Below are 16,537 nucleotides of genomic sequence, written 5' to 3' on the forward strand. Positions count from 1 at the left end.
AGGCAGCCAATATTTTGGCCCTGGCCCTCCAAGGTCAACACCAATAACAAACAGATCCAGGACATGAAGGAACCATCTCCAAGATCCTGCATTTTTGGTGAGTTACCCAACCTCCTGAGCAGGGAGGTTGCTGAACACCAAAATGGTAAGATCCAACAAAAAGTGTGCCAAAGGAATGTCACCTGGAGGAAAAATCTCCCATGTTTTCACAGAAAGCAATAATGTTCAAGCAAGGCTGTGACATATCCTGAAGGCTGATACTGACAGAGAAGCTAAGAAGCTCTATGTATGGTTCCAAGACAGTGCCTGAGGAGACTTAATTGACCTTGTTAGATAACAAGAGGTTGATTTTATTTAATATAAGTCTCACCATAACTTGGTCTTAAACACCCAGTAGAAAAGTATAACTGAAGACAATATTTATTTGAGTTCAACAAAAGTTTTAAGTTTTTTAGCCAACAATGTTTAAAAAAATTATTAGAATTTTAATCCTTTTACAGCCCCCATTGAGGGAAATTTATGCTTATTATAGACAGCTGAGCCAGTCAACCACACTATAGATCCTCACAATATATAGGGACAAGCCATTGTTGGGTGTGCTCACTTTTCCTAAAAACACCTTCACATAAAACAAAAAGAAAGGGAGATATGTCGGGAGCAATGCTATATAATTTTAGGGAAAAATCATTTGGTTAGCCTAGTTCTGCCTACTGCCCAGCTATGGAATTCTGAGACATAATTCCATTTTGGCTTCCAGTCACAACCGAGATCTCAATGATCTGGTGATGCTGTGATTCTCCAGGACAAGATTACACCAGCTGAAGACATTCTGGGAGGAGCAAACATCTACTCAGTTCCTCATTGTTCTTGGATTGTTACATCTTGTTTAAGCAATGTACTGAACTCTCTGCAAGTCATTTGTTACATTTGTTTCTCCCAATGTACTGAATAAAAGGTGTGGTAAGCTGGGGGCTTTCGTCTTTGCTGCCCAGAGCAGCACTGATCAGACCCAAAGCTCAACTTCTTCTCAAAGTCTCATTTTTCTACCTTTCCTGTAATTCACCTTGTGCTGCCATGGCTCAAAGGAGACTAGCATTTACTGCAGAGGTTCTAGTAATGTCCCCTTTCCCTGTTCCCTACAATAAATATGCCTGTAATATTTATATATAATTTATATATATAATACAAATTATATAGAATACAGAATGGCATAAAATGGAAAGAAACAGTCCCCTGACCCATTATTTCTTATCCCCACTTTGAGACAGGGTCTTGCTGTGTAGTTCAGGTGAGCCTTGACCTCATTATGCAGCCCAGGCTGGCCTCAAACTCACAGACCCTCCTCCCTTAGCCTCTTAAGTGCTGCAATTACAGGCATGTATTCTGACATCTGGCTCCTTATCCCCTGTCCTGCTCTCCATAAGCAATGCTTTGGAATTCTTTACAGGCATGTTTTCTGGTGGTTCCTATATCCAAATACAATATGAATATTCTTACCAGTAGTAGTCCTTCATGTGGGGAATCATGGTTATTTTGCCATTGTTTCTTTAAGGCCACACTGCAGCTGAATGATGAGTTTGTAGTAAAACACTAAAGTTTCTCCATGGGAAAAAAATATAAGGAAGGACTTTTAAAAAAAATAACAAAGCCAAGAGCACTGAACCCTATTGAAGAAAATGTTACTCAGTCTTCAAACAAGACTTGGCTATCCTCAGAACTGAGATAGATGGACAATGGAACAACCATGACCTGATGAAAGTGTTCCTGAGATGACGTTCCCATACCTCCTCCTCACATTAAAATCAAATATAAATGTCCCTGCTTTTCTCACAGCTGATGCATTGTTTTCTTGGAATTTGCCCACCGCTCTCTTGCAGCTTATCAATGAACTCTTTTTTTGTTGTTTTTTGGTGCTGAGGATCAAACTTGGGACCTTGCCCTTTCGAGGCAGGGGGCAGAACCACCAAGCTACATCCCTGGCCCTATCAATGAACTCTTCATTTTCCTATATTCTTTGATGCTTGCTATATTCTTTTTACTACCCACCTCACTGGCTTCTCAAACAATGTGCCTCACCTCTCACTTGATTTATCGATTTTAGACTTTACTTTTTGAAGGACCCTAGTTAGCAAGACAGACTCCATATTGCTGCTTGACCCACCTGCCTGCCCTTTAGATGAACTCAGAAGGAGGAAGCTTAGAAACCGCCTCCCCTTAGAGAGTCTCTTAGAAACAACAATTAATCAACTATTGTTTTACAAATGTTCTAACAGCAGGAAGTTCTGCTTCTGTACCTTTTGCTTGCTTTACTAGTTCTAGCCCATAGGGGGTCCCAGAAACTGGTGGCCTCAAAGGTGTATAAAACATGTTTGTCAACCCCCAGTCAAGGCTGGAGTCTGATGCTCGGCTCGGGTCCCGGGGCCAGTAATAAACTCCTGTGTGGATTTAATATTGGCTCTGGTTGGTTCTCTCTCACTGGGTGTAACAGTTTTTACTATAGTATATGGAAATTTATTTCCCATACTGTACCCCATAAAGCATACAAATATTATGTGTTCATCAAAAGTTCTTAAATGATATTTGCAAAAACATTTACAAAAGACTGTAGTGATGAACTTGTGTGCTAATGTCTCCGACGAATCCCTCCTTCCATTGATAACTTGAGTGCATTCTCTGTAAAAAGCACAGTTTTAAGCCCTTTAGAAATATTCACAGTAATATATGCATACCCATGTTTATATCAGCACAATTCATAATAGCTAAATCTTGGAAGCAGCCTAAATGTCCATCAACAGATGACTAGATAAAGAAAATGTAGTATTTACACACAATGGGGTACTACTCTACCATAAAGATAAACTAGAGTCATATGTAGGAAAATGGATGCACTTTGAGACCATGTTTAGCGAAATAAACCAGACACTCAAGCTTAAATATCACATGGTTTCTCTTATATGAGAAATTCAATTATATATAAAGAGCAAAATAAAAGATAGATAATAGGAAATAAGGCGAGAGATCTTTCCTTAAATGGAAAGAGGATCAAGAGATAGAAAGGAGAGGGAAGGGAGAAAAGGGGATGAAAAGAGGAATTAAGATGTGCTGTGTACATGTACCAACTCTATACAAGAATGTAAACATTCTGTACTCACACATGTACTAAAAAATAAGCATTCATTACAAACTCAGTTACAAGGAATAACAATATGTAAAAGACAAGTCTGCTCTTCCCCACTAAGAACTCTTAAGGGTAAGCAGCAGTAAAAACCCTTAGCTGCAAGGCACTGAAATTACAACTCTCTCCTTTAATTCTCCTCAGCGATCAGGCGAGGCCAAGCTGGCTTGTAGTCAGCAGCGTCTTACCAGGACGGTGGCACAGATGTGAGAACCCACACCAGTGATGGCGACAGGCGGCACTCTGGCTTTCTCAAAGCAGTCTCTATGGTATTCGTACTGCCCCCCCCTTGGGTAGGCAGTCACGTGACAGTCTCGGGACGTACGGCCGGTACTCACGTGATCGTGGCCTGCAGTCTCGTGTCTGCGGTGAGGTACCTGGGCTCCTGAAGGGCGGGTGGTTAGGTCGTAACCGCTACCAGCAAACTCACCTAGACGGCCAGTCTCCGCAGCTACCAGCCAGAGGAGCCGTTCCCTGTTTATGGCCTACAGCAGGGTTCCGCTCTTTCTGCCGCCTCTGCCTTTGCAGTGCCCACCTCTTTGCGGGTGAAGTTACTTCTGGGTTTCCAGACCTTGTGGCGTGAGGCCCAAAATCCGGACGAGTCCCCAACCCACCCTTTTTCCCTCTCATCCTCTCTTACATCACCGAATAACTCCGCCTTTGAGCCGGCCCGCTTGGCCTTTCCTTGAGACCAGGTTCAGGGCGGTAAAGATATCCGCGGCGAAAGCGGCCCCCAGTGGACAAAGAAGGAGGAAAGAACAGAGCTGGCGTAAGGGCCACAGGCCATGAGAATAGGCAGTTAAGGGGGGGTGGGTGGTGAACAAGGACAAATAGAGTACTGCGGATTTAGAAGGGCCCGGAAAGGACTTGTTGCACGATGGAAGAATATGACTCTGAGAAAAAGATGGAGAATGAAAATCTAGGGCCAAGAATGGATCCTCCACTAGGGGAACCGGAAGGATCGCTTGGGTGGGTGACGGGTATTATGGAAAATCTGAAGGGAGGGTGCTATACTTGAAGAGAGTATTATGAGTTAAAACATCTTCCAACTCCCAATGATAAATTCTTTCTGTTTAACAGTAGAGTTGATTGGTATCATGTTTTTGACGACAGGATAAACTGAAAAGGGGACGACTAGTGCTAACTGGGCAGAAAGAGCCCTTGGAATGGGACTGATATTCTCGGTGTATGTGGGTTGTTCTAATTGAGAAGATAGTTCTGAGTTGCTTTAGATTAGTCAAGGCGATTAGATATATTCATGTTGGGAATAAGACTAGGAAGAGGATTAACATTGTCTGTTCAGAGACTAGTGATTTTAGAGTGCTTTTTGTGTTGATTTGTACCTGAATCTGAGACTTGTGTTATTATATGGATCTTCTGCCTTTAATGATTGAAATATGACGTGGAAGGATTGCGAAAGGACCAAGGGTACTTCCAGATTTCAAAAAATAGAGCGCTGAATTTGACAAAATAGAGATAGTCAAATTTTTTTTATTATAGCTTGTGTACATATTGGTTTAATTAATTTTTAAGATGATGAAAATTTAACTCTTGAATTTAATAAGTCATTTGTATTCTTAGATAAATCTTCCCAGAAGCTATCTTCATAGCTTGTAATTAGGAGATAGGGAACATAAACCCAGTTTTATAATTTAGAAAAATAACAGCCTCTAATGAACTCAGGTCCTCCACATAGTTGTAATCAGCTATCGTATTAAATATATGTTTACATTTCCAGATTTATTTGTATTTTTAAATTTTTAATTTCTAAAAATGATGGATCATGGAAATTCTATCTTTTGGTTTATATCTGCAGGTGGGTGCTACCAAATACAGCCATGAAGAAAAAGGTAAGATATATGAGGTACATTAGAAACATGAAGGTAAAGGTAAGAATTTGTTATTCAAAAATGTGTTACACACACACACACACACCCACACCCACACACCCCTTCCAGGAATCTTCTATGTGCTCTTCCTGACTCTCATCTCCTTCTTTGCTATTGGACCTAATTTTTCTAATATATAAATTTGACCAAATCAAGTCACATACACACATTACATAGGGGTCTGCCTGCACATTTATTTTTAAATCAACTCAAAATGTTACTACTATAAGGTCTTATAGGGAATGTCTTCAGCTGTAACCTGACACTGTGCTCTTATGATTCTGTGCCCCACTTTGGGATTTAGGCAGAATCACCAATAGTGCAATTCTGGAGCAAATTTATTAACATTTTTGGGGCTTCAGTGTCCTCATTTGTAAAATGGTAAGACCTAATTCATAGGGTTGGTGTGAGGTTTAAACAAGCAAATTCCTGTAGAGGCTTTACATTAATATTTATATTATGATTTGCCTTGTTAATAGTCTTTTATAACATTTGAGGAAAGACCTTTTTATTGAAAAACAAAAGAAATATATTTACTGTTAGTTTCAGTTAATCAATTTAATAATTCCAGTTTGCTGAGGGAATTTCGTGAGCCTGTCTAAAATTGCTATCATCAAGGATGCCTAAAAGTACTGTACATTTTTACATGATTAAGAGCAAAAGTTAGATTTATTTAATCACTCCATAATGTATACATGTATCAAAACTTGTTGCATTCTAGAAACGTATACAATTATTGATTTTTGGTTAAAATGTTTTCAAAGAACAAAAACAAACTTGTTTGTTCGAGCTTTAAAGACTAATTCAGCAGTGACATTTTTTCAGTGAGATAAAATTACATAATTAAATTGTTAGATTGAATCAAGCCTGAGTGCAATACATTTTTATTAATATTCCTTAAATTTGTAGTAAGTTTTTACAGAATATGTTAAGGTTGAAGGTAGAACATGTATCCTTTGTGTTGGCAAGACAAGGTAATTAGAACTGTATTTAATACATTTTTAATTTTAAAGGCCTCTTAAATGTCATTTAATGTGATTTTAATGAATGCTTTTTTGTTTGGATGGTTTTTCTTTTTTTTATTTCTTGAGACAGGGTCTTGCTATATAGTTCAGGCTGGCCTTGAAATCATTATGTATCCCAGGCTGGCCTTGAACTTGGGGTGATCCTCCTTCCTCAGCCTACTGAATGCTGGGATTACAGGCATGAACCAGCATGCCCAGTTTACTGAATTGCTTTTTAATGTACTAATATACTATATCTTTGACAGGTGTTTTTCTCTCTATGTTAAATGCTAACGTTCCCAATAAGTCTGTTTACGTTCATAAGACCATACTTTCCACAAGATAGTTCTCATTGTTAAAAACTCTCTTGCTTTGTATCTTTGTTTTGATAGCTTGTTCATTCTTTAGATAAACATATTTTAACAATCTATTACATGTTAGGTACTAGAGATACAAAGAGGCCATTTGTGATGAGTGCCTGCAATGCATTATGATCTTGTAATGATAAAAAGTACCATGGGGGTACAGAGGTAAGACCCCTAAGGCAGCCTAGGGCATTGGGGTCACAGGAGATTCCTCAGGATATGATTACTGAACCAAGTTTTGAAGGATAAATGAAACTTAGTTGAAAGAAGAAAAGGGAGAATGGAATGTTACTGGCATAGAGTACAGCACGAAACAGAGACAGAGGCAGGACTTCCTATATGGCTGGGATCAGAAGGACTACAAACTGTTCATTTCAATGTGGCTAGATGCATAAATATTCAGAGCAGGAGGGGCAAGAGATAAAGACAGAAGTAGGTAAACGATCAAGGAGGTTCTTATGTGTAGTTTAAGGACTTGATCCTATAGGCCATGGGAAAATTTTAAAAAGAAAACGGAGTGTCAGTAATTAATGGAACAATATTATAGAGGTAGGTGGAAGTAATGATATGTATAGTACAGATGAAAAGATTGACCCTGAGCAGGAGGAGGAAGACCTTCTATTATGCTGAAATCCCCTGCTGATAGTTCAGTGTGAACACTACTAGGTTATGGGAGAACAGGGTTTAGTTTTCTTTTAAAATGGAATTTTCTAGCCTAATTCTAAATATATCAATATTAGGTATTAATAATATAAATTCACTGCAATTTTATTTCCAAAGCAATATTTGGCCTCTGGCAGGTAAGTGCCTGGCTCCTGGAATGCTAGTATGTCTGTATTTACTGTTGGTTGAGGAACAGTTTGCTTAGTTATAAGTATCTACACGAGGTTATTGGTACTGTCATTTCAGTAAAGCATCAAATACAGGAGAGAGATGGTTCTGTTACACTAGATTTTTTTCTAGATTGCTAACTTTTTCTTTCTTTTTCCCACTTTTGTACCTAGGTGCTGTTGATGGGTAAAAGTGGGTCTGGTAAGACCAGCATGAGATCTATTATCTTTGCAAATTATATTGCCAGAGACACACGTCGCCTTGGTGCAACAAGTAAGATGTTCTATCTTATTGAAAAGTGAGGTGATCTTCAGAATTAATAATATGCATAACACACTTGGTTATGGTAGCTTCCAGGTGAAGAGGTTGAGGAATTTCTTTTGAAATATGTTTCCCCTTTTTTATTCTTCCTCAGAGAAATGTGGCCTAATTCTACTTATTACTGCTTGTTTTCCTGGAGAGGTTCTTTCCTTCCAAATTTGCTTATAACATGGGATGCCCTTGTCCAAATTCTTTTTTATCTTGCTATTTCTTAAATAAGCTTAGATATCTTTCTGTTTGTCCATTTTGGTGTATAGTGTTTGTTTTTGTTATTATATAAAAGGTAATTAATAGGTATTAACAGACATGCAGTAAAAGCTCCTAAGAGTTTTTAAACCAGTAGTTCTTGTCTTTGTTAAAAGGTGACTACGGGGGTCAGAAGAATGGAGAGTAACCTGATCTGTTCTCTGCTACTTGTCTTCATAGATATATATAGATATTCTCATTGGAGTTTCTGCTCTAATTTGGGAAACATCTTATCAGTCTTGATGGTTTGATATTTGTATAGACTTGCTGGGCTGGCTTTGCTGCCAGGACAGTGAATCTAGGATCCTGGGAGAGTCCTTCTGTCTCTGAACTCTGATGTCTGCATTCTGCAGCATCCAAGCATTTCTGGATTCTGCCTTGGTCTTTGGCTTCTAGGTGAGGAAGTCATTGCCCAGCTTGGCCTTCAAAGGTTATTGATGTAGATTTCTACCATCTTGAATGCATTTAGGGACAAGTCACCCACTGTTCTATAAACTGTCTCACTCTAGTTTTAAGAAAAATGAACATTATTTAAACACACTGCTCCAGATCCTAGGATACAAAGAAGGAAACCTTATTTTTGTTCTTATAGTGTACATTGTTGTAATTGTGGCAGCTTTCATGATTAGACAGCCATTTTATGTGTAGAGCCCCAAATCTATTTTCCTTTATTTCTGCTAGCTGGTGCTCTTTCTGTTCTTTTAAGCCTCTGCCAATATTTGAGAATGTTTAATAATTTATCCCAGTTATGCCAAATCTCTTCTTCCTTATGCTAAACATCCCCAGTTCCTCCATGTATTCATCAATTGACCTAATTTTGAAGCATTTGTAAGGACTTGTTCAAACTTGTCTACATTTTTCTCCTGAGACTTGAATCCAAATGCGATCTGATCAGGCCAGAGTGTGCCTATTACATCTCTTATTCTGGACATTACATTGGTTTTAGTATGATGTAACCCCCACCTTCCTTTTCTGGATTTACCTTCATTATACTGGGTGATATAAAAAGCTTCAATTCATCTTTCACATCTATTGTTATTAAAACACAAACCTTACAGACCTTATGCAGCTAATGCTTTAAACCTAAGAAGAAATACTTATTTCTATTATTCAGTTTTGTTTTATTTAAATTATTCACTTATCCACAACTTGTTTTAACATATTCCATAATACGCTTCTGTACCCTGTGTTTGTTAGTTTGAAATCCAACATGTTACTATCTCTCTGGGCCTCAGTTTCTTTATCTGTAGAAAAGGGATTAGATCCTGTTTTCATTTTAGCTACTTATTGTCTTACCTGATATATTAGCTATCATTCCTATTTCTGTGCAGTTTATACATTTGGTAAGTATCTTATCTAGTTTTTATCTGTGTGTCTAGTCAAAATATTTGGTCAAGATACTGTGTTATAGACTGTCATACTTGTAGAGTTAATATCTGACCTCTGGACTCTCTGTCCAAATTCCTTTCTGTCTTGCTTTGATTGACTTAAAAATTTTTCTTTTCTCCCAAGTTAAGTACCTGGGCCTAGTACTCATATGGTTTCAGTAGATTAGAGGAAACTGATGTTTATTGAATGACTGCTAATATTACTGAGACCGGTACTATTATCTTACAACCAAAAATTCCAAAGTATAAAAGCTGTTTAAAATAGTTTTGACATTATCTAAGAGCATCATTATGAACAGAATGTTGCAGGTTATATGAATCTTACTGATTAAATCAGGGCATTTATTTAACAAGTACTTTTTTGGAACTTCCTTTGTGTCAGGCATCATGAATGAGTTCTTGCCCTTTAAGGGTATCTGAAGTGGGAACGTTATTAATACTTATGTCTCCTTAAAGATAGTAAAAGTATACATACTTAAAATACTATGTTGGTCATAATGCTAAACATATCATTATTAGCTAGTTTGTCATTGCTGAAGAAAGATCTGGGTTTTACTGCTAAACATATAGACTAGTTCAAAATTCATATACTGCACTGCTTTTTACCTGATATTATTGTTTTTCAATTTTTTGATATTCTTTTTATGCAGTCATTGATTTTTTTTAAATAGTAAAATAATACTTCTTTCAAAATATTGCATTGGCTTTAATGTTTTAGTGTTTTTCTAGTTTGTCATTCCAGAAAAAGTTCAATTTTATTTTAAATTTAGAGCCTAATGTGGTTTGAAATTTGAAGTAAGGATACAGAATGATGGTGTTGTTAATTTATTAGGAAGATGTTTAAATGTGTTTGTTGGAATAGTACACTTGTCAATAAAAATATGATTTTGAAGTATTTTAGTTTCAAACACTGTTGCCACTGTAAGATATCTACCTTCTCAAAATTCTCTGTTCTCTTGGCTTTTATTTAATGCTTTATTACCATAATTTTCTTCCTTTATCTTTAACCATCCCTTCCTGCTTTTATAAAAAGACAATCTTTATAATATTGTCTTCTTTCTGCCCCATAAGTGTGTGCAATTACCTAAAGCTCTACTCTTGGTTCTTTTCAGCTACTGTCATAACAATAGGGCAGGAAGATTAGAAGAGTCAGAAGGCCATATAGAGAACACAAGACTAAGAGGGAAGTAGGAAATGGCAGTTAGATCATAATATGCTTTTTAAACCAAAGTAGGTCATTTAAACTGAAGGCAGAGAATAGCTCCTAGAAAGTTTTAAACAGAAAAATAACATCAGATTTATTTTTTTTGTTATTTCTGATTTTCAGTTTTAGTTACAAGAATAATACTTATGAAAAATTCAAATATTATATGTGTTATAAGTCTATTCTCTCTGACTCTCAGGCCTACTTCCAAGAGACAAGTGACATTAGAAGTTCTGAGGTTATGCTTTTGGATCTTATATGAGTGTAAAATCATACAAATACAGAGAGACATACTCTTTTTCTTTAAAAGAATGGGATAAAATCTGCATTTTAGAATGATTACTTTGTCTGTAATGTGGAATATAGATTGGAGGGAGACAAGAGTAGGAACAGTTTGGCCAGTTAAGAAACTATTTTAGAAGACCAGGTAAGAAATGACTAGATTTGGTATGTATTTAAGAAGTAGAGTCAACAGGAGTTTAAAAACTCTTGGAGAGAGTGATAAGGGAAAGAGCAGATTGAATGATGAAACTAAGGTTTTGTCTTGGGCAACTGGTTAAATTCATTGAGATAGAGAAGACTGAAAGGGGAGTTGATTTTATAGGAAGAAAGGAAAGAAGAGTTATATTTGGCTATGAGTTTGGGATACTTGTACTTTATTCCAGTGGAATGTATAATACAGTTGTACCTCAATTCACAAATGCTTTTGTTTGCAAACAGAAGTGTTTGGAAAATTTTAATTTTTTTTGCAAACCCTGAATCAAGTGACAAACACAACTGTGACCATTTTTCCCACACAAATACAAATATGGCCATCTTTTCCAAAATTGTAGAACAAATTAAATTCATGAACTGTGGTACCACTGTCAGAAAGGCAGGAAAACTACCTATTTATGAGTTATTAGTATCTACATGGCAAATACAATAATATAAATAGATTATCTTGCCTCAGGGAAGAATATATAGATGCGAAGATGACCAAGGATGGAGCCTTGAAGAACTCTAACATTTAAGGGACAGAAAGAAGAATAGGAACATGTATGGGAGAATCTTCCAAAGAGTTCATAGGTTTGGTATCAGAAACCATGAGAAGAGAATTGTTTGAGAAGAGAATACTCAACAGTGTCATGCTGTGGAAAGTAAGACAAGGTGTAACAAGTCTGCCGGATTTGGCAATGGGACCACTGGTAACATGAAGACAGCAATTTCTGTGATATAGGCATAGAAACCAGGTTTCTGTCCCATGTGCCCCATATCTAAAGTCACTGAATCCTGTCACTTCTTTTGTTATTGTCTTTCCCTTTCTCAGTAGCACTTCTTTCCATTTTATTTTTTAGTACTAGACCGTTTACATAGTCTTCAAATTAATAGCAGTTTGAGCACCTACTCTCTCGTAGACTCTGTTGGAAATACAAAAACATGTAAGATATGATTCCTTTTCCAAAGAGGGGCAAGTAAAGGGGAGAAGGGAAGTAGTTGAGCACCTACTACATGCCAGGCACTTGATGTAGGATAACTCACTGTATCTTCACAGTAATCCTGTGAGGTCAGTACTATACCCCACCTTTCTTTTTTAAATAGAAGTGGAAGAAGATACTTAGAGCTTAAGTGACTTGCCCAAAGTCACACAGAGAGGTAAAGCTGGTATTTGAACTGAGATCTGTTTGACACCAAAGCCTGTGTGTTTTATTTTGTAAAGCTTTGCTGTCTGTGATCTACTTTATGAGACCATAAAATTGCACAAAATTTAGATAGTGGTCAATTTAAGCTTTTGCTTTGAGATAGTTGTAGAGAAATGTCACTGTGTGATTAATTTGACTATAACATAAGTTAGATGATAATTGCCAAACTTTGAGAAATTTTCATAATAAAACTTTTTATTATTCCTCCTTGGTATTTTTAGTGCCTGGCAAAGAGTAGATGCTTAAAAAATGTTTGAATGAATTCGGAGGGAGAAATTATGGTAATTGGAGTTAGGCAGTTTTTAGAGGAAGTGGGATTTAGTCTTGGTCTTTAAAAATCAGTAAAACTTTGAAGGAAAGATGGGGGAGGGCATTCCAGGCAGGAGGACAGAATATGCAAAGGTTAGTGGGAAGGGAAATGTAAGGCAGAGGTCGCAAACAGGCAACCTGTACGCTGGATAAAACTTGTAAATTTATTTTGTTTGGCCTGTACACTGTTTTAGAAAAATTGGAATTAGTTATCACCTGTAAAAGTTTACATAAAAATCTGGATTTCCCACTACTATTGAAAAGTTTAAAGATCTGGTAGCCCTGACCTAACATTCCTGCATGGAAAATGAAAAAGAGCTGAGTAACTATCATTTACTCTACTATCCCATTGGGTAGATGTTTACCCTTCGTATGTAGCCAACTTTAATGGTGTATGTTTACTGGCTTGGCCCCTATTAGCAAGTTTGCGACCCCTGATGTAAGGTGTATTGGAGGTTGGGGGGTAGTGGGATTTGGGAGGACTGTGAATAAAATTAATTGGGCTGGAATGAAAGGCTTTATTAATGTGAATTATTGAAAATATATAGATAAATTGAAAGCTAAATTATGAAGGACCTTGAATACCTCCCTTTAGGCATGGAGGAGCCACTGAAAGTATTTTGAATGGGGAGTGACATGTTCAAAGTAGTGTTAAGAAGATGAGCTTGGCAGTAATTTTTGGTAGAGAGGGTCAGTTATGGGGGCTTTTGTAGTATTGCAGGCATGAGGTGATAAGGACCGTCCTTAATGTTAGTGGTGTATTATAAAAAAGGAGCAGAATTGAGAGAAATTACAAAGGACTAGCAATGAATTGTGGGAAAAATAGTCAAAAATGGAAAAAGTAGGTCATTAATAAAAAAAGAAAATCAATACAGTAGTTAGTTTGGTTATGTTTTGTTTTGTTATTTTATAGGGCAGGTGGAACAAGGAAGATCTATTAAATGGTATATATCCCTGTCTTACATGTTGAAATTTTGACTTTGGTATAATTGAAGATCATTTCTGCTCTAAATACTAAACTACTGAAAAGTAAAATGACTTACATGAGAGCTGGTTCTGTAGCTCAGGATAGTGTAGGTGCCTACCTTGCACTAAAGCACTTATTAAGCTGAAAATCACCTTCTTCTTGTGGCTTTGAGCATTTCACTCCACTATGGTCCTTCTAAATTCCATGGCTTAGTGCTTTGCTTATTTTCAATTTCATTTTGCATGCTACAGTTACTAGACTTGCCATATTTGTCTTTCAGTTGATGTGGAGCATTCTCATGTTCGATTTCTGGGAAACTTGGTGTTGAACCTATGGGATTGTGGTGGGTAAGTACCATCTGTTTACTTGTTTGTGAAGCTAATGGCAGTAACCATGGCATCTAGTATAATCAGTATGGCAAGTACACCTAGAGTTACTATCATTTGTAATAGATACATTGGATGGAATTACTTTTTAATGGGTACTTGATTAAGTAAAGATCTTTGACTTTTGTGTAGTTGTGAAAATGACCTCTGTAACATATTAGCTAGCACCCCCTAGATATTTTTGGTATAGGATAGAACACCTTTCTTTTGCAGGGGCATAAATAAGGTATCTGTCTCATATAGTCTGACACTAGTGCCAAGCTCTTAGCTATCACACCATAATAATTTATTCTTAGATATTTCAATAATTTTCTCAGTCTCAGCACTGTGAATCAGACTTGGCATATATTATCTGGCTAGTTACTCATTGTTTTAAGTAAGAGTAAGTGAAAGGTCTTCCTCTCATGACCAAGGCATTCACTGAATATGCCATCACAAAGATACACTCACTGTGTTTCTATGCTGATAGTGCATTGTGTCCTATCCTTTGGCCACTTGTGTATCTATACTGAAACAGCAATGTGGAGTGCTTGGTGCTTAGAAGTGTAGGCACTGGAATTAGATTGGGGTTTATATTTTGTCTGTTAGCTGTGTTATCTTGGGTAGATTACTTAAATTCTCTGAGTTGCAGTTTCTTTATTTTTATAATAGGGGTAATAATAGTATCAGCTCATAAATGCTATTATGTATGATAATATAATATATATAAAAGTAAATACTAGTGTCTCAAAAAATAAATAGAAATTATTTTCAGCTTGTTCTTTCCCAGCTCCTAGCATAGAGCTAAACATAGATTAGGTACTCATTGAATATTTATTGAAAGAATAATGTAATGGCCGAATACTTTCCAAGAAAATGACTTCATTCCTGCTAGTATGGATGACTTAACATCCTATCAGCTCTCTCCATTTAAATCCTTTCTCATTATTGTTGCTTCCAATTCTCTAATCTATATCAAGGGATTAATCCAAATCTTCTTTTAGGCACTAAAATGTGGTTTCATTTTTATGGCTAAGTTATCTAAGATTCAGAGACATTATGATTCTCCCAAGATCAGGCAGCTAATTAATAGTAAGGTGTAGGACTAGAACTTAGTTTCATGATTTTCCCCCACTACAGTGTTACTTTTTCTAATGTTTAGCTGTTAACTGAGAACTTCTTGGGAAGTGGAACACACTCTAAGGAACAAAGAACAACATTCTGCCAGAAAATTATCATTGTAGTCATTTTCATGTAAAGACTATTTGACTACTAGGCTATTCATTAAGCAATGTTCATTGGATATCTAGTGATCCTTTAAAACCCAATAAACAATGGGGCATAGTAGCAGACATGGTCCTTACCTTGCTGTCTAGTGAAGTGAATGTTGTTAATTAGAAGCTCATGCAAACAAGTGTAATATACTTGTGATAAGTGCTGGGAATGAATGGAATGTATTAGTCAAATAGTCTTTGATGAGTGGATTGACTCAAGTCAAGTATGTCAAGAACTATTTCTGTGGAAATATCAATTGAATTGAAATGTAAAAGAAAAGCAGAAGTTAATTAAGATGAAGGGTAGAGGAGTGGTATATGAGGAGTGTAATGGTTCCATGGTGGACATAAACCATGGGTCAGTTGAGGAACTGAGAAAAGGTCAGTGTGTTTAAAACATGAGGGGAGGGGCAGAGGGTGGTGGATGTTGCACTTCAAGTTGCAATACCAGACATGTTTGCTATTATTTATTCTTCAAAATATTAAAATGATCTTTTATATTGATCAAGCTAACAAAAATATATCAAATTCAGGAGTGATTGAACTGAGAACTTGCTTGGCATCTCTACATTTTTCTTACCAGGCAAGATACTTTCATGGAAAATTATTTCACTAGCCAACGGGACAACATCTTCCAAAATGTGGAGGTTCTAATTTATGTCTTTGATGTGGAAAGCCGTGAACTTGAAAAGGACATGCACTATTATCAATCATGCCTAGAGGCTATTCTGCAGAACTCTCCAGATGCCAAAATTTTTTGCTTGGTACACAAAATGGATCTGGTACAAGAGGATCAACGGGACTTGGTAAGAAACAGAAAAGGCACTACATTAAATGGCTGACATATTTTGCAAACATTTATAGACATACAATAAATTTACACCATTCTTTTTTCAGGAAAAAAACTCAGAATAAGCTTTCAAGTTGAAATCCCTTTTTTTAAAACACTCCTTGAGCACAATATTCATTTAGCAGGTACAGTTTTCAGAATTAAGTAAGGAATTTGACCATGGGAATCACTAAAAAGCCTTTATTTTTTAGAAATATGTTTGCTTTCCCTTTTTTACTGTCAATGCTAGGAGACCCACTAGGAGCTAAATGAAGAAAGGTTGCTCTTATACCTGGATTGACCAGTTCAAGTGTCAACCACATTGTGTTAGGCACTGGTATGCTAGGTCTCTCATAATTGCACTCATATGCAATTTCATCTTTTGTTGCATGGATAAATTAGCACATACAAATTTAAACCAGCAAAAACATAGTAGAGGGGTAATGTCACCAAGATAGTAGAGTAGGAACCATCAGCCTTCATTTACCCCCTCCACACAAAAACAAATATAGATAACTACCCATAAACCAGAATAGCTCTGAGAGAGTTCAAGGGCTTATTATAAAGAAGATACAGTAGAATGAGTAAACTTCTCCCTGTCTGTGAGATTCCAGAAGTAGCAGATCAGAAACATAGTCTAGCTTTAATTTGCTCAGTGTAAGAGGATTGGATATTTTTTATGTCTGTG

General features: G+C 36.7%; 2 protein-coding genes across 17 annotated transcripts in view; one reads left to right on the forward strand and one right to left on the reverse strand.

Moving 5' to 3' along the window:
* The window catches only part of Alas2 (5'-aminolevulinate synthase 2), a 260,751-nt gene extending 256,978 nt beyond the window's left edge, over nucleotides 1-3,773 (reverse strand). For 3 of the 7 annotated variants that reach the window (XM_013068792.3, XM_087208120.1, XM_004873553.4), the window contains exon 1: nucleotides 3,364-3,480. The gene's annotated coding sequence lies outside the window, so the exon portion shown is untranslated. Of the gene's footprint in view, nucleotides 1-1,497; nucleotides 1,517-3,363; nucleotides 3,481-3,605 lie in introns of those variants that run through there. The other 4 variants (XM_021251245.2, XM_004873550.4, XM_087208119.1 and 1 more) reach the window with 3 other exon arrangements.
* The window catches only part of Rragb (Ras related GTP binding B), a 33,892-nt gene continuing 20,763 nt past the window's right edge, over nucleotides 3,409-16,537 (forward strand). For 2 of the 10 annotated variants that reach the window (XM_087208124.1, XM_087208126.1), the window contains exons 1-6: nucleotides 3,530-3,548; nucleotides 4,992-5,025; nucleotides 7,438-7,537; nucleotides 11,761-11,844; nucleotides 13,662-13,728; nucleotides 15,604-15,826. In XM_087208124.1, coding sequence (XP_087064250.1) covers nucleotides 5,014-5,025; nucleotides 7,438-7,537; nucleotides 11,761-11,844; nucleotides 13,662-13,728; nucleotides 15,604-15,826 — 486 coding nt within the window. In that variant the 5' untranslated portion in view covers nucleotides 3,530-3,548; nucleotides 4,992-5,013. The other 8 variants (XM_004873544.4, XM_004873546.4, XM_087208128.1 and 5 more) reach the window with 7 other exon arrangements.

The sequence above is a fragment of the Heterocephalus glaber genome, unplaced genomic scaffold (genome assembly GCF_053883595.1).
Source record: "Heterocephalus glaber isolate CG9 unplaced genomic scaffold, H.glaber_assembly_v1.0 deba00000936, whole genome shotgun sequence".
NCBI lineage: Eukaryota > Metazoa > Chordata > Mammalia > Rodentia > Bathyergidae > Heterocephalus > Heterocephalus glaber.